This window comes from Labrus bergylta, chromosome 18, assembly GCF_963930695.1.
Source record: "Labrus bergylta chromosome 18, fLabBer1.1, whole genome shotgun sequence".
NCBI lineage: Eukaryota > Metazoa > Chordata > Actinopteri > Labriformes > Labridae > Labrus > Labrus bergylta.
Genome location: NC_089212.1, coordinates 24,081,222 through 24,099,540, shown reverse-complemented (window position 1 = coordinate 24,099,540; position 18,319 = coordinate 24,081,222). Strand labels below are relative to the sequence as shown.

General features: G+C 41.8%; 2 protein-coding genes across 8 annotated transcripts in view; both read right to left on the bottom strand.

Moving 5' to 3' along the window:
• pgrmc2 (progesterone receptor membrane component 2) lies at positions 1 to 11,033 on the bottom strand. Its single transcript, XM_020649698.3, has 3 exons — positions 10,575 to 11,033; positions 5,123 to 5,278; positions 1 to 1,778 (listed from the first exon to the last, which is right to left on the bottom strand). Exons 1-3 carry the CDS (start codon positions 10,915 to 10,917, stop codon positions 1,681 to 1,683), a joined length of 597 nt encoding a protein of 198 aa, XP_020505354.1. The 5' UTR covers positions 10,918 to 11,033; the 3' UTR covers positions 1 to 1,680.
• Positions 11,034 to 13,489: 2,456 nt separating this feature from the next.
• Positions 13,490 to 18,319, bottom strand: part of larp1b (La ribonucleoprotein 1B) — a 32,871-nt gene continuing 28,041 nt past the window's right edge. For all 7 annotated transcript variants that reach the window (XM_065966007.1, XM_065966005.1, XM_065966009.1 and 4 more), the window contains 3 exons: positions 17,494 to 17,603; positions 15,377 to 15,504; positions 13,490 to 15,053 (listed from right to left, as the gene is read on the bottom strand). In XM_065966007.1, the coding sequence (XP_065822079.1) occupies positions 14,793 to 15,053; positions 15,377 to 15,504; positions 17,494 to 17,603 (499 nt within the window). In that variant the 3' untranslated portion in view covers positions 13,490 to 14,792. The remainder of the gene's footprint in view (positions 15,054 to 15,376; positions 15,505 to 17,493; positions 17,604 to 18,319) is intronic.

Sequence of the window (18,319 nt, the reverse complement as noted above, 5' to 3'; positions counted from 1 at the left end):
TTCAATTATTAACCAAATCGATTTATTATGCATGAACAAATCCCTTCCTGCCTCGGTCACGCAGACACGCACACACACACACCCAACATTTAAATACATGACGTGGTGGGAATTTCGGCATAGCTCACTTTGTTGTTGCACATGCTTTAATAAAATGATAGATATATTTACAGGATAAGCAACGTCTCCGAACGAACGAACAAAAAAAACAAAACATATTCGCAAGAACAGCTCCCGGTCCCGCCCTGCAGCACTTTGCAACTCTCCTCTTTCGGTTCGCTTTCATTTTTGGAAAATTCACCCACGTTTAAAAAAAAAAAGAAGAACTGAAAGAAAAAGAAAAACAGAAAAGAAAAACAAACCATGGGGGTTTTGGCCAATACGACATAGCATTATACATATATGGAGTTCATCAACTACATAAATATGGCAGTAACACTGAGTAATTCATACGGACTATTTACAGAGTTTGTGAAGTGGGGGAATATTACAGTCTGTGCAGGGACGACTGACAGGACGTATGCCTTCTTTAAAGTCTGGGGGACCGAGTCTAGGAGAACAACCGACGCCTCCTTCCTTCCTTCCTTCCACTTGCCTCCTCGGTTAGAACGGTCAGGACTGACGCGACAAACGAAATAAGGCACAATTAATACTTGGACCATTTTCAGGGGGATCTACAGACTTGCAGCTGGCTTGTGAGGCATGTAAACAATTGAAGTCGATTGATTAGGACTGCCTTATCACCTTCCCTTTTGTATTCCCGATCGGTGATTCAGTCCGTCTGATGCGATTCGAAACAGGATTCATATGGCAAGGACCTTCAAACCCCCCGCTCCCCCCAAACCACAAAGAAGAAGAAAAAGTATTTCCCTCCCGCTTGCCCCTCCCTCTATATGCTACTGACAAATACAATCACATGGTGACAAACAAAGAAAACTAGTAGTGCATACACTACAAACACAACAGGAAAATGCGACGCGACGCCCCGCCGATTTCCACAGCACGGGCGAGGCCGCGGCGCTGCCCTCTCAACAAGGGGGGGAAATGATTTGAACAGAGAAAACGAACGATTGATTGATGAACTGTCCGGAAGCTGAAGCAGTCTCAGTCGCGATGTGACCTAAACCAACAATAAAAAGAGAGAAATGTGTTTCCCCGTCCCGATCATCCACTGATCATCTTTGACCAATGTTTTTTTTTTTCTCTGACTACCTCGGACCGACCTCCACACAGCGCTCAGCGTTGACCACCATCACCACCATCACCACCACACTCCCCCCCTCCTCCCTCCCCCCAGCCCCCCCATGGAGAAATGACTAAAATATTTTGTGGTTTTGTTTCAATTACACCTAATGGCACATCACCTCTCCTCACACCCCCCAGACAAGGTTTCTGACGTTTTAAAAAGCCCTCATCGGTCGCCTTCTGTTTGGTGGTGATCTTCGCAGGATGGAGAGGGAGGGAGGTCGGTGAGACTTTGAGTCCCTGCCCCTTCCAGGACAGCCACGGCAGCGGACAGATTCAGGAGGGGGAAGAGTTTGGGGAGAGGGGGCGGGGTCTAGGAGTGGCCGGTAGATTGATGATGGGGCGGTAGGAGGAGGAGGAAGTCTGGAGGGGCTGGGGGGGCGGTCTGTCGCAGCTGTTTGGGGCTCCTGGCTTTGGTAGGAGTGATGGAACCGCTCAGTCGTGTTTCAGGTGGTCCTTAATGTCCTCTTCGTCTGTGTACTCCGAAGGCTCGTCTCCGGGCTTCAGCAACCTCCCGACGTAATCGTATTTTTCTGGAAAATAACAAAAAAAATTATCTCACGTTAAAAGAGACTGACTTCTTTTGGGCTTTTGTCAGATCAGAAGTCGGAAAATCTGCTTTTTCTTATTCTGCACCGGACTCTTGGACCAACATGCAGCATCTACTGGAGGGAAATGAACTTTTACCTTTTGGGCATTTTAGAAACCTGATTTTAAACCTCCCAACCTGTTTGTAACTGTTTTACATAAATGTGTTTATTTATTGCAGTTTTGTACTCGTTTAATTATCTTACTACATTTCATGTCTGTTTTCTAATTATTTCTGTAATGACTCGATGTCTTTGTAAATGAGGGTTTGCCCCTCAATGATCTTTCGAGTATAAATAAAGGTTGAATGAATTTTGTAAGAGATGAAACCATTGGTTGATTAAATACGATTAGTTTGTTTGACTGTTTGTTTATGTTTGGATAGGCGGCTTTAGATTTCCTTTTAAAAGGTGGTTTAACATGTCATTAGTCACATTGATGTTTAATACTTGGAAAAATAAAACACAATAAAATATCAAATATCATTTGAGCGATTTCTCAAACAAAAACATGATCGTTGAAGTGTTGTGAATAACCACCATCTTGACTATTCATTTAAATATTTCCTAAATCATCACGACAGCACAAGGAGACATTTCAGACACAAAACAAAGACGAGCAGAAAATATTCTCCATCAAGAGGAAGTTAACGACAGCGTTATTTTGCCTCAATCGACACAAAGTTTTCTATTTCTGTCGACTGATTTTGCAATTTGTGTTTTCAGCAAAACTCGTGACAGAAAAGTGAAAGTAGGAAACGATCTGAAACAAAACAACCACCTCGTCTTCTTCTTTTAATCCTCTTTCAATCTGTAAAGGAAGAATGTGCGACATGTTACATATAAATATATCATAAATCGAGTCTCTCCTGTGTAAATGTGTCTTTGAGTCCTGACTGTCTACAATGAGGGAGAAGCTCGAGTCCCGCTGGCTGTGTTGTTGTCAGAGCCGTGTTTACATGGACGGGACGGCCGGCTCCTCCCCTTGTGTATAAAAGCTGTTTTAGTCAAGAACTAGAGAGAAGGAGAACAGATCCTACTCAGTGCTTATTCTGACTTTATGTAAGTGTCTTTATATCACGATCATTCTGTGACAGTTTACATTAATGTGAAGCTACGAGCTAACATTAGCATGCTAACACAATAATGCAGGACACAGGACAACTGCAGCTCGAGCCAAGGACAATTTTTTTTAAGCTGCCTTAATTATGGTGCGTTCCAATTTTGCAAATGTGAGCAGAGGGGGGGTTGGAGGTGTGTCTCTGGAGGAGAGCGGAGGCTTCAGTATGGAGGAGGCGTGGCCTAACAGAAGTTTGTTTTGGTTTCATGCTGGAGCTCAAGGGCGACATCTAGTGGATGAAAAACTTGCACATTCTTCTTTTATTCCTCTTTTAATCTTATGATCGTTATTCAGGCGTCTTACTGCTTTCATTCTTCTAATCACTCATTTAATTGTTTTGCTTTTACTCTAAATTGACATATTTGTCTTTTTTTTCTCCACGTGCGTTTATCCTTTCTGATTTTTTAAATGTTGTAATCGATCTTTTGTTTGAATCTTGTAGACGACTCTGTGTTTGGCCCACCTGTTGATGCTGAGTCTGTTATAGCACTTTGTAAGGAGCTATAATAATAAAAGTTATTATAATGATCTCAAACCTCACTTCTCTGTCCTGAGATTTCATCAGAAGGACTCTCGGATCAGCCGAGTGTCAGACCTGCTGCGAGTCATTTACTCACAACTTCTGCTTTGAATTAATCAGTCACCGTCTGGAGCCGCCAGCTCCTCTAAAGCCGCCCAGTCCAGCTTTAACCGTGTTATTTGCATCAAGCGGACCTGCTTCGAGCTTCCACAGGCTTGCTATTTAAGTAAGCGGGGGCCTGGCATTACTAAGAGGGGATTCAGTCCAAAATTAGACACCGAGCGCTCAGAAAGGAGGCGAGGCCTTGATCTAAAACACAAGCTTTGATTTGAGAGAAAACGTATAAAACAGCTGACTGAAACAGGAGCTTCAGCTCTGATAGATTTACACTACGGATGATTCAATTATAGAAAAAGGAGGCCTTCATTTTCTTCCAGTTTTATTTTCCTCTTGTAACGGCTCCTCAGCAGATGTGGCTGCAGAGGATATTTTTAGTTTTGTGTGGTTTGCAATTTCACTCCAAACTTAAGTTCAGCTGCACATAATGGAAATAACCTTTTTTATTTTTGTTCTGAAACAATTGCACAAAAAGTGAATAAGTTGATCGATGGACCAACGTGCCAAATGAAAGAAGATTTTTAAGCAGAAAATGATGAATATCCATCGGTTTCAGATTCCTGATATTCATGTGTTTTAGTGCGAGACTCTTCAGCTTCTCAACAAACACACCTGTGTTTTAAAAACTGAGTAAAACAGTTTCACCCTCAGAAGCTCCTCAGCGGATGTGAGCTGAGCTGCCGGTAACTTTAGCCCAGCTTGTTTTTAGAGAAGTTAAAGAACAGTGACAGTCTCAAGTTGAGTCTATAATATGCATCTTTTTTGGAGGTTTTTATATCAGTCAACTGAGGGTTAAACACTGAAGCGTCCTAAACCTGAACACCGAAAAACCAGCACGCAGCAGCTCAGCTTGCAGCCCCTTCTGACTTCACGTTTGCTGCTGAAGAGCAAAAAAAACACATTTCTGAACCGGGGTTACTCTGTTGTTGTTTTACACTCAGTCACTGAGCAACAATCTTCTCTCACACATGCACAAACAGGATCTGAGGACATGCATTAATGGAGAGATGTCAGAGTGGGGCTGCTACACAGGAAGCTAACTAGAGCGGCTGGTTTGGTGCCTTGCTCAAGGGCACCTCTGCAGTACTCTGGAAGTGACCTGGCACAGGACCAACTTCCATATTTTGGTCGCACTGGGACTTGAAGCGGCATCCCTCCATTCCCAACCCAAGACCCTACAGACCGAGCTGCAGTCGCCCCGACTGACATGAATCACTTTTAGGAAGAGGGCTGGAAATGTTAAATATCCAGACATTAGCCAGACCTGTAAGCTGGATCTAAAGGTATCTTATCTCAGATCAAGACGCATCTTATAGGTGAAACATGAGACAAACATGTGAGCTGATAGGAGTTTGTGGGATTACTCTCTAGAGTAGAACCAGATATTTTGAATGTATCATAAACTGAAGGTATTTGTGTGAATCTTTGTGATCTTCAGTTTGATCTGCAGCGGTGATGTGGAGAGGAGATAGAGACGCTGGAGGTATCCATGAAACCCGAGCCAAATCGATCTCTCAGGAGCATCAATCTCACCCATGAACTGCATCTCCCACTCCCTCACGCTCTCCATCTGCACAGCGTTGAGGTCTGACAGGTCGTCGTACTCGTCCCTCAGGGCGTCTTTCTCCAGGCAGAAAGTGGCCAAGCCCCTCGAAGCATCCCGACCCGCGAAAATGCCGTAAGGACCATCTGAGAAGAAACAAAACACACACACACACACAGAGTCAGGATCAATACAGAGTCGAAGTGGGTTTTTGGGGGTTAAACTAGTCGGGATGCTTAAGGACACATACGTCAGTGTTCTGCCTCGTCTGGTTTGACTTTCTGTACTTTAAAAGGTTTCTCTGTTGCAAACTGATTTAAACCAGAAATTAGCTGCACAAGTTGAGCCGTGTCAGATAATGCTGACCTGTGTCATGTGACCGCTGCTAAACTTTCAAATCTTCACAGAACTGCGGATACATAGACCACATGAGAGCAGCACAGATACACAGCGAGCTGAGAAGAGGCGAGGAGTCAGGATTCTTTCTTATGAGGGCGACTAGACTCAAAACGGTTTCATTATGCCGCTTGTTTTATGACAGCTGAGGAGACGTATGGGTTTGGATGTGATGCTGCGAGGTGAAGAGGGAGATAGGTTTGGATTCCTGTGATCCTGAGAGTTGGTGAAAAATGAATTTAGAGTTAAAAATAAGAAAGTGGTAGGATGCAGCCCCGGGTTAAATAATTAAGCTTCTGACCTACAAGTTTTTCAGTTGTGTAAAACAGTTATTAATCATTTTACCTGCTTGATTAATAAAATCCACATTTCTGCTGATTGTTTCTAAAACATTAACCAACAGCAAACTTTGATGCAGAAATAAACACTAAAGGGGGCGGGGCAGATGGCCTAGCATCGGTTAGGTAGCGCACCAGGTACAGAGGCTGTAGTCCGCCAAGCGGGCGGCTTGGGTTCGAGTCTAACCTGCGGCCCCTTTCCTGCATGTCATTCTCTGTTTAAGTCTAAACCTCTTCATGTTTTGAAGTAGGGACGCGTCGGTATCGGCCGATATGTTGACAGACAAATAATGTGGCATGAACTGATGTCAGTAGCAGATGTTTATTTGTTGTGCCACATCAATTTAATGCTGCCATCTAGTTCCCCTAACGACGGATTCAGAGAAGAGGATGAAGTCACCTGTTGAACAAACTCTGACCTGTTTTCAATGCATTGTGGGAGTCTGACACCAAGAGGAGTCAGGAGTCTGATTTTCCCCCGTCGCTGCACCTCTCTTTACAACGTTTTGTTGGATTATTATGAATGACACTGTGGTGAAGAGGAGGTGTGTTCTAATCAGGAACTTCAACTCTCCTGATTTTTATCAAACTCATTTGAATATCACAACACAGGGTCTGGTGATCCTTGGACTCGCGCTTCATTCCAGTAAACAACCCTCGAGGCTTTCCTAGTGTTCATCTTTGCCCTCTTCTTGCAGAAGGAGCATCATCTGATCAGCATGTGAAAGCTGTGCAGACTCCCAGGTTTTCAGGCTTTTAACTGTGCAACAGAAAGAAAAACAAACACACACACTCTCTCTCTGTCCACAGTGTTCAAACGGCCGACCGTGAAGCAGAGAAGCCTTATCACCTCATAGATTAGATGTGCTCCCACCTTGCATAACTACAGGATCAAGCATTTCACAGATAAAGCTGCTAACAGGCACAGCATGCCAACCTCAGTGAAAGAACAGTGACGGCTCCCTCCTGTTATTTTTATATGAAACTCTTTTATTACTGAGACCTTGTAACTAGGTGTCAGATCCACCGTCAGCCACAGCTGCCAGATCGCCTCACTTCAGTCACTCTGCTGCTTTTTTTAAAGGTTTATTTTTTGGGGCTTTTATTGTAGAGACAGGACATAGAGAGAGAGTCAGAGCTCAGGGAGGGAGAGAGAGAGAGAGAGAGGCCACAGGTCAGAGTCAGACCCTAACCACGAGGTTACCATCTCCCCTTCTGTTTTGTCTTTTAAAACAGAAGTTAAACAAAATGTTTTAATAACTCACAGCAGGTTTTGAATGCAGTATGTCATGTTTAAAATAGAGAGATTATTGACTGTAAATGTTATTCTCTTCCTGTTTTCAGACTTTATATGAATACCATGAATTTGTGCATATTTTGCGACAACCCTTGCGGATGTTTTCACCTCAGTGTTAGACGTGTTCCTTGTAAAGATAAACCCGTTTGCAATTTCTCTGGACGATTCTGTTTCACAATTTTTACCTGGTCTTACCTGCTGATACGGATTTTTGGCCGATACAGATTTCTGTCTTTAAAGCTCTTTGACAGCAAAAGCAAAACAACGCTTGAGAAACGTCTTTGATTTAAAGTCTTTCTATGTGATTTTTCACACTTAAATAAAATATAAATCAAGTATATCCTCTGAAAATAACTCTGTGAGTCATGACTGTCTACAATGGGTGTAACACCCGAGTCCCACTGTCTGTGATGTTTTCAGAGTTTTCAGAGTCCTATCTTCAGTTTGTTTACATCGCCCGGACGGACGGCTGACTCCTCCCCTCGTGTATAAAAGTTGTTTAATTGAGGGACTAGAGAAAAGAAGAATAACATACTGTACTCACTGCTTAACTGTGTTTCTAGATCACGCTCATTTCAGGTAAATTTACATGCAGTGTGAAGATACCACCATAATAAAGATCCTAGCATTAGCATGTTGTGTGTGTGTGCGGCCGTCTGTTAGCGAGGTGTCGCTGTGTGGGATGAAACCGCTCGTGTGTGTTTGAGTCTGAGGTTGGAACAAAATCGGCTAAACTCATGAGGACCGGTCAGGTCGGAGGGCAGGGCAGGCTGGAAACCGGTTGATTCCCTTCACATGCCGATCTATAGCTGCACCTTTAGTTCATTGTGGAAGCCCTGAGGGGTTTCTTTTCTCCCAGCTGTGCATTTCACACACACACACACACACACACACACACACACACACACACACACACACACACACACACACACACACACACACACACACACACACACACACACACACACACACACACACACACACACACACACACACACACACACACACACACACACACACACACACACACACACACACACACACACACACACACACACACACACACACACACACACACACACACACACACACACACACACACACACACACACACACACACACACTTCTGTGTTAATGTACTCTCTTCTGCACAAATAAAAATAAAGAGTTGTATTCATTTTAATGTCATGAACTGCGACTCACAAAAAGAAGACATCACTGGGCTGGATTTGTACCTGACTACTGACAGATGTCTGAAAAACTTCTTCATGTTTAAGATAATCAAACCTGTGACATGTGCATGAAAGTCACGCTGCGTCTCGTCTTTGAGCAACAATAAAAAAAAAAGTTAAAGCGCATTTAAATTCACAAGAAAAGACGAAAATGTTAAATGCCCAGAAGCAGACTCAGAAAATTATTTGGTTTAAGTTTCTCACAACAGACTTAAAGTATCCCCAAGCATACAATAATGACATTTCTGTCGTTCTAGTGTTGACACATGGATTGGTAAACATATTGTCTCAACACTGACATGAACACCGACCGCACTATTCAAGATACGGCTCCGATGCTAACCTCGCTGCGGCTCTGAAACTTGTGTCATAATTTAAGCGAGCTGGATAGATTCAGATCTTGGCTCCTGTCCTGGCGCTGTGAAACAGGAACAGCAGACGTGACATATGAGACTGTTGGGAATGTGTTGGAATAATTAGAGCTGATTATAGAGTTGATGGGCGGGTAGGCTGGGATGGAGAGAAGCCTCTTGACTGGAACATGTACTTTACATCGACACCTTGCTGAAGGGGAGGAAGATGTAATCAATCATTTTTCTGAAGGGCTCAAGTGGAAGATGTGTGCGACATTTTCTTTGTTACGTTTACTTTAAGAGCTTTTCTACTCAGTTTGACCCGAGTAAGTAAATCCCCTTTGCTATGCATTAAAGAGCTTAACAACCCACAACTCTAATAATAGTTCAGGATCAATTTCAAGTTTTTATTAATTACACACAAAACCCAGCGTGGCCTGGCTCCTTCTTACATCACTGAAATACTGTTCCCTTATTCAACCAGCCTTCTCCGATTCTTCTGATTTAAACAGTTCTTCGTAGGACTGGGCGATACGGACCAAAACTCACATCTCGATGTTGTTTAGCTGAATGGCGATACTCGATATATATCAATATATACAGTATATAGAATATATACAGTGAAAACACATGGAAAATAAACTACCTGTTTATGAATTTAAAAAGTAATATTGTAAAATAAAAATGTTCCTTAAATACAATAAAAGAGAGAGAGAGGAGCAGACAGTCATCATCAGTGAGATGAGGAAAAGGAGACCTGGCACCTCTGTAACGTTATTTTAATGCAACATAAACTAAATCCATATTAACGATATTGTCTTACTCTATATGTTGTTTGAAAATATATCGATGTATCTTAAAAACTCGATATGTTTCCCAGCCATCGTTCTTCATTCATGTTTTAAAATCCAGAGGTGATCTGTGTGTTTACAGTTTGGAGCTCCTGAACTTTAAGCTGCAAAATCTAAAGTTTCTTTTAAACTTTTTGTGTCCTGTGCGTCTGTGCATTTTAACTTGTGTTTGAGTGCATGCTGGTTTATGTGACTTATGTTGGTGCATGTGTGTGTGTGTGCTTCTCCAGGAGTCTTCAGTCTGTGAGGATGTGAAGAAATGTGTAACTGTGTGATTGTATAAATAATTATCTGATGATGATTAAACAGCAAGGCTGCAGGAAGGTAACATCTCAACCTTTTAAAGTAATCTAAGCATCACTATCTATTCTTACAAGAAGGGGTGCTAATATTAGAGATTATTATGGGGTGATAAAGACTCTAAGGAGCTCAAACTGAATATTTTCTCTTCATATTTGTGCATCAATGTTGTTCTCTTTGAGCAAGGCACTCCTCCTAACACCTGCCTGCTTCACACTTATCATCAAAAGCGTGATGTCTCTAAATGATCAGACATTAGGGGGGTAAACCTCTCAGTGTGCATGCATGTAAACACGCTGCGGGTCCAGACAGCACACACAGTCTGCACGTCTCACAGCTAACAGGCTAGCATTAGCAGGCTAGCTTGTTAAATCTTGCACTCCTGTGGGGAACTTTGTCGAGAAAGTTTGAGACGTTTAATGTGATAAATACAAAGTTTAGGAGGGGCTCGTACAAGACCACAGCAGTCACGACTCCTGAGAGCTAAAACAAAAAGCAGCTAACACCTAGCATCCCATTCAAAAACACAGACAAAGCCAAAGAGCTAGCTTTAGCTTTAGCGCCCAAAATGTTGGGTTCGGGACCTCTCAGCGGGGACGTGTCAGCTCCCCCCCCCCCCTCCACCGGCCCCCCTCCCGCTGTGACTCTGAGAGATAACCCTCCACACACACTCACCTTTCCCGTAAAACTTTTTCCCGCTGGTCACGTCGAAGACCTTCATGTTGACAGCCATGAGGATGCGCGGGTTCTGGAGCCCGTCGTAGTCCCGCAGCTGCTCCAGACTGAAGTCCCGTCTCCTCATCTTGGGAAGCGCCGAGGCCTCGTCGCCCTGGGCCGCGTCAGAGACGAGCCGCCTGCCCCACCGCCGGTACACCGCCAGACACACCGCCACCAGCACCGCCAAAATACTTATGTTCAGCAACATCCCGCCGAGGCCGAGCCCGTCCGACTCATCCGCTGCCCCCTGCCCGCCGCTTGTGTCAACTGGTCCGCTCGAACTGTCTCCATCGTCCGCCATACTGCACGGTTAGCGCCTTACCCGCCCCTGGCCAGATGCTGCGTTCACGTCCTGTCGGAGACGACGGAACCACTGGTTGAGCGAGCGATCCGTGTTGTTAGGCTACATCGCGTCCTCTGGGGCGAAGTGACACCGTCAATGGTTAGGCAGATAAATAGAGCTGCAAGTCCCGATAACTTTCACTATCGATTGTTTTCCCATTTTGTTTTGTACCTTTTTGCACTATTTAGAATTTATTACTGCAAATATTATTTATCTTATTTGACCTTATTTTGTTTTATTTGACCTTATTTTTTTAAAATCTTATTTTACCTTATTTAGTTTTATTTGACCTTATTTTATTTAAATCTTATTTTACCTTATTTAGTTTTATTTTACCTTATTTTATTTAAATCTTATTTTACCTTATTTTATTTTCTCTTATTTTGTTTTATTTTACCTTATTTTTTTAAATCTTATTTTACCTTATTTTATTTTCTCTTATTTTACCTTATTTTGTTTTATTTTACCTTATTTTTTTAAATCTTATTTTACCTTATTTTATTTTATTTTACCTTATTTTTTTTAAATCTTATTTTACCTTATTTTATTTTATCTTATTTTACCTTATTTTGGTTGTATTGCACCGTGGGACGGAGACCAACGCAATTTTCGATTCCACTGTATATCTGGCATATTTTGAAATTGACAATAAAGTTGACTTTGACATTGACATTTTTAAATGACCTTTTGGAAGTCCTAAATCCAAAAAGTATCCACTAATTATCTTTCTTACTACTTTCTAGGCCTGCACCATGTGAGAAAAATATGTGATTGTGTTGGTTTTGACATGAATGTTTGCACTCTATAGCATTCAAATAAATTACTCCCTGTAAAAGTGATACAAACTAATTAGTATACCGCTCAGTTTTTACTGATGTTATAGGATAACCAACCATTTTTGTATTTATTGTTGCCTATTTCAAAAAGTAACCCCTCTCCCTACCTCCCCTTTCTTAAATCAGTATTAAACTTGTTGTTTGTGATGTTAACATCATGGGTGGGCATGTCAGACTTTGTACAGGCGACACATGCCAGGACCAACCTGCACATTTGACCCCAACAATAACTTGTCAATAAAGTTTTATCAGTCAGCTCCAAAAGCTGATCAGATCCAGGACGAGGAGGCGAACGTAAGCCAGGAGGCTTTCACTCCTGATCCAACATGCATACATTAATATTATTAAATTACATCTGAGGAGGGCCTGTTCAGGGGCTCAGACATGTGGAGAACTGGAAATGTTATTCATTGCTCATTCTGATTGGAGGCTTGTTTTATGGATTCAGTGCAACTTTAATTCAGTAAAGTTTACTCCATGTGTTAAGTATTATATTTGACTGAACACGGGGGAATTCACTGAGAAAAGCCAACATGAATAGTCAAAATCAAAAGCTGTAGGATCTTGGCTTTTGGGTCCTACATTTCCCATAATGCAATTTTAGAGACTCAGCTAAATAGATTCATTATTTAGGCTGTAGTAACTTGAATATGTTCAGCTTTGATATTACATATAACAACTCAATCAGTGATACATTTAACCTTATTGAGTTCTGAAAATATAGAATTAAAGAGAAGATAACTTTGTTTTTAGAGAAATTGACCATAAAACAGGTTAATAGTAACTTTTAAGAGGACTAAAATAAGCACCACAATGTGACAAACACACAAATGACAGGATTAAAGTGTAATATTTTCAGAGATTTACCAGTATATATATTTTGAGACATATTTGAAAAGCTAACACTAAGATTTACCTCCTCCAATATTCCCATCACGCATAAAAATGGCTGTATTGACATTGTGGCAATCGTCGTTTCAATGTAGAGCAGAGGTGATATTTACGAGGGACACGTGAAGGCATCAAAGCACCCGCCCACCACTTTTTCTAAGTTGCGACTGGACTACTGATGGTTTTTGTCCCTTGTGAGGACCCGTACTGAAACCCAAAAAAACTTCTTACCTGTTGTAAAACTAAATTTATCACGTTTGTTTTTCCCAAACAATGAATTTAATTTAATGTGTTGTTACGCAGGAAAAGATTGAGTTTGTTAGTGACGCATTTATTCACGTGAATTCATGACGTTTATTTTTTTTAATTTTTTTTTACAGGATTCAGCTTTTCAGGCCATTTTAAAGTTATTTTATGTTCAGAAAGATACTTTAAAGCCTTTTTAAAGATGACAAACTGGATCTGTTCCCCAAAGTGTTGCCCATTTAATCTGTTTTCCGTGTTATTTGCACACTTTATGTAAACACCTCCTCCAGTTAAGTGCTTGTTTACTCTGCTGGAGATGATAACTGCTGAAAGCTGCTCACTTGTTGGAACAAATCTCACTTTAGATTTAAAGTCTCCTCACAGACTGTTTTCATGTTTGACTGATGACTTGCTGACGGGAACAAAAAAACCTGTCGATCAGGTTCGATCACTCGCCCTCAGCAACACGACTTAATATTTAAAACTCAAAGTCAGAGGGGGGAGAAGTGTGCAGAGTAACAACAACAAGAAGCACAGATGACGCCAACACAAACTCATACAATCAAATGTTATTTTATATTTTTTTGCATTTTACAATTCAAGACTCTGGCATTAACATGCAACGCTAAAACACACTCAAAACCACACTACCGATAAAACAAATCACTTCTTAAAATCAAAAGAATAACTGAATAGCAAATGATTTTTTATAGTATTTACATTTTTTTTTCTTTAAATTCAACTCTGAAACTCTTTAAAGTCCATTTATAAAGTAAAAGGAAAGATAACGATTTAAGTGCTCTAGAGCACCAAGCCTCAAAATATAATACGAAGTTAACTTCAAGCTAAAATACGCGCTAGTTTTACGATGCTAGCTCACACCCATAATTCCAGCAGAAACATTTCCTTTTTTTTTTCTTATTTTTTTTTTTAATATCATATTCAATAGCAAAAGCCATTAAAAACTGCAATGATTACCTAAGACTAATCCATTAAAATCAAGTAAATGGAGAATAAAAACAGAAATAAAACAATAAATTATACTACCACTGGGTGTAAAAACAAAGGGGCTTAAAGCTTCCCAGATGAATTCATCGTTATTTCTGCAGGTTTTGAATTAAAAAAACCCAACATGATCGTTTAGCTGCGATGCCTTTCTGTCGGTTAAAAACATCGGGGCGAGTTTTGTTTCGGCTCAGCGGCCTCGGAGGGGTCAGTCCTTCACAAATATGTAGCTGTAGCGGTCAACATGATTGTCTCATAAAAAAAAAAAAAAAAAAAAAAACTATATCTGAAGGAAAGAAAACGTGTAAGTGATGACAGTTTCAAACCCCAAATAATTAACTTGGAAGACTTTTAAAAGCATTTTTTTTTTTTTTTGCATCTGATCGCCCCCTTTTCCTCTACCTGCAGATTCAGATTAAGGCACACACGACTATCTGCAGCATCTCTAATCTTGGCAAACTAGAACCACAGTGTGACAGGTGGAGAGCTCTTTAAATACCAGAGCTGTTTACAGATCGAGGAGATTAACAGACTTGTTGAAGACTTTTGGCATCTTGAGAAGAGAGTATAAAGGCAAAATGCAGGGAATGCATTTTTTTTGTTTAGTTTTCTTTTTTGTAAACGTTATGACGAGCTGTGAGGCGCACAGAATGAAGCTCTCTGCCTTTGCTTGCTTTGCTATTTTAAAAAATGAAATGATAAAAATGATCAAATGAAGTCAACCACGCTCAGTCTCTCTTCATACCCAAACTGTTTGCTGCTGAAAAGAGCGAACGCTGAGCCCAGAGCTGCTGCAGCCGCCGCGTTCGCTCTGCATCTCTGCTATCCAAACTCCACACCTGCAGGAGAGGAGCTTCATTTATTTGGTGCAGCGCTTTCCTTCTTCCCGGCTCCAGGATCAGACTTCTCGGCCCGGGCGGCGGGCGCGGCTGCTTTCTGCGCGCTGTCTTTGGGTGTGTTCTGTGTGGCTGTGGCGGTGGCGGGTTGAGCTGCGGCATTAGAGGATTTAGAGGCCTGCGTTGGTTTTGAGGTAGTGTTGGAAGGATGGCGCCGACGCCTTCCTTCATCCCCGGCCGAGGATGAGTGGCGTCTCCTCCTGCCTCCCTCCATTGGAGGCTGCAGACACAGAAGTCAGGATCATTAGATGAAGAGAGGTTATGTGTTCACATCAACAAATTGACTCTTAAAAAATAAATAAATTAGAGATTAATAATCGAGCTTCTGCAGCGCCGTAAAATGACCTCCTAACTGTCAAACGATCAAACTGCACAAAAGGCAAATCAGCCAAAGTTTCTGAAGATTTTTGGGGACTCATTCTCATTTTTAAGCTGATTACGGTATATTTGAGATATTTATCGATGTGTACGGCCACAATCTTCCTCGTCTCTCTTTCAAAGACCCAGCATGCGTCTGTTTGGATATCTGACATGGACACTCACCACCACCCTGAAGTCCTCCAGGTTCTTGAATTTATTGAGGTGCTCCTGCAGCTTCGGGTCGATGGGCTGGTTCTTCATCCTAGAGTATTTCAAGAAGGCCCAGAACTTCTCCAGTCCGTACAGCTGACCTGCAGGAGAGAAGACAAAAACAAAACAGCGCAGCGCAGAGATTATTTCATTTCTATTTTCAACTCAAGCATGGAAACGTTCAAGCATCACACTCCTGATCTGTGCAGATTTCAGACTAGTTTGATTATAGTTCTTTCTTTTTTTTTGATCAATAAAGGATTATCTTTCAGCAGTGAATATGGTGCTCTAGGTGTTTCCCGACCTTTATTCCTACTTGTATCTAAGAATAGCTGGGACCCTCAAGGACCCAATCAGACAGAAATAAATATGAATGTTGTTAATATGTTTTTTTATTGTAAAATCCAAACAGAATAGACTCTCATTCTTATCTAAAGACCCTTGTAGGAACCATCCAAAAAGTGTGTTGTCATGATTTTTAGTTTCTCTGTGCAAATCTTATATATTGACGCTGCAATATCTTCAGTGTTTGAAGATAAGAAAACGACTCACGGGAAGCCAACTACCCTAATAAACCACAAGAACATTTATTATCAGAGATGGTGGTGACTCATGAAGACAGTATCTGTTGTCGATTGTGGGCATACACTCATTATTCAGTGTTCTAACGTGAAGCATCTCGGTGATGGATCAGCCTCCCGAACACTGAACTCACTGAGCTGGAAATAAGAGGCTGAAGAGTTCACCGCGAGTCCTCTGTTCTGCTTCAGCGGGTCACTCGCGGTGATGAAATAAGAAGAGAAAATCGACTTTAATCCTTTTTCTTTTCCCCCCTTTTCACACAACAACACATTCAGCTAAACGACGGGCGAGCCGCAGCGACGTGAACTTTTAAACCGGGTCAAGCAGGTTTACAAGGCGCCCGTTGGTGACCCGGATCGTTTAGCATTAGTGAGCTGTGAATGTTCAATAAATAAATGTATTGTAACGCGCTTGAAGGTAAAATATGGAGAATGTTTACACTAAAATATCTAAATTAATTAAATTACTAAACCTATACTTCCATCACCTCAAATATTTCCAACAGTTATCAAAAACAGAGAAATCTGTAATTTTATTGTTGTGACACTCCATGTCTTTTGTGGCGGCTGCCATGACAGACACATGTTTATCGTTGCCGTGGAAACAGCGGATGTTACGTCAAAGACCGGTGCATAAGGAAACGTGAGCTGCTACTGAAAGCTGTCGTGTAAATTATACTCGGCTACATTAGCTCGTCTGTAAACATATTCTCTTCCTCAGGACGGTTTTGTACGTTTGTCTCGACCAGAGTCAACACAGTTTGTTTTCATCGGGGTCGGGGGGGGAGTAGCAGAGAGAATCACTCCCATGATTCCCCGCCAGCCTCAACGTCAGCATTTCTTTTTTAAAGATTTATTTTTGGGCCTTCATTTTAGAGACAGGACAGTGGATAGAGTCAGACATTGGAGAGAGAGAGAGAGAGGGGCATGATGTGCAGGAAAGGAGCCACAGGTCGGACGAAGGACGAAGGACTACAGCCTCAGTACATTCACTAACCACTAGGCCAAACATCACAGACAGTGGGACTCGGGTGTTACACCCACTGTAGACAGTCATGACTCACAGAGTTATTTTCAGAGGATATACTTGATTTATATTATATTTAAGTGTGAAGAATCACATATAAAGCCTTTAAAGCTTCAGATTTTAAAGTTGGGAACCTCTGAGTCTCTGCTCAATAGAAGAAAAAGCTGATTTTTAAATATTTGCTTTGCTTCCTGTGACCTTTTGGACCTTCATAGAGATCAATAGAGAGCGTCATTCTGTTACTGTGACGTTTTGTATCATATTAGACTGTGGATTAAAGTTCTCTCTTGCATGTGTGCTTCTTTAAATTCCACTAATTAGCCCCGTCTGTCACTGCTAGCTCCATGTCCATGTGTTTATTTGAAGCTCAGTTTGACTTGCTTTTTGTTTACATGCTTTGTCCAGCTGTGTGATTTTTTCCCACATTCTTGCCAAACCAGTGAAAGTGGTTGTGAAGTTTGGGGACAGCTGATGTTAATTACCTTTCTCAAAGTCTCTGAGGGTCTCTTCTTGAAAGTCCTTGAACAGATCTAACCGGAATCTCTTCTCCAAACCGTAGCTGTAGTATCTGAAGAGGCACTCCAGACCGTACCTGCGGGAGAGAGACAAATATTTACCTGCACTCTGATCTCAGACACGACTAAACAAGTGACACTCAAATCTGGCCTCTAGACACATTTTGTTTACACAGAGAGCATGTTTCAAGATGTCATTGATTCAGTGTGAGCTGGTCTTTAGCGTAGCAGACATTTTCCCACATGTGCACTTCACAATAAAAGCTTTGTCTCTTGATTTATTGATGGCTTTCTTAAAGCTGGCGGAGGAACCTGACGGACGAGCCTCAGAATAGGTCAGCTGCTGCATAAAGCAGCTGATGGGTTTGTTAGATTGTCTGCTCACACACCCTGAAACCACGCTCACTCCCGCTTTAACAAGCGACTTGTGTGACAGGAATGTGAGTTTGGCGGGTGTGTGAAGTGGCTCCTGGCAGATAGGCAGCCTCCCCTGTTAACCCTCTGCTGTTGAATAATGGCGGTGTAACACCTCTGCTGCCTGCAGGCAACAACGCAGGGATCAGGAACCCATCAGAAGGTCACAATTAAAAGGAGGAATGTGTGTTAGCTTTCAGGAATTAAAGTCTTACTGCTCATATGTGGAAAGTTTATATATCAATACTTGGTAAATGGTTTTCCAATCTTCTGACTACTCAAAGCGCCTTTAAGGCCCTGACACACCAGGCAGACGGTCTTGGCCAAAAAGTTGCACTTGAACACACCGCAAAGACTACAGCCGACGGCCAACCACCAC

Bases quoted from the DNA above. Each gene is read 5' to 3' on its own strand.
- pgrmc2 (XM_020649698.3), bottom strand. From the start codon at position 10,917: ATGGCGGACGATGGAGACAGTTCGAGCGGACCAGTTGACACAAGCGGC. The intron at 5,279-10,574 runs GTGAGTGTGTGT...GTTTCTTCTCAG, and splicing joins GAAAAAGTTTTACGGGAAAG to ATGGTCCTTACGGCATTTTC. The intron at 1,779-5,122 runs GTGAGATTGATG...GTTATTTTCCAG, and splicing joins GTGGGAGATGCAGTTCATGG to AAAAATACGATTACGTCGGG.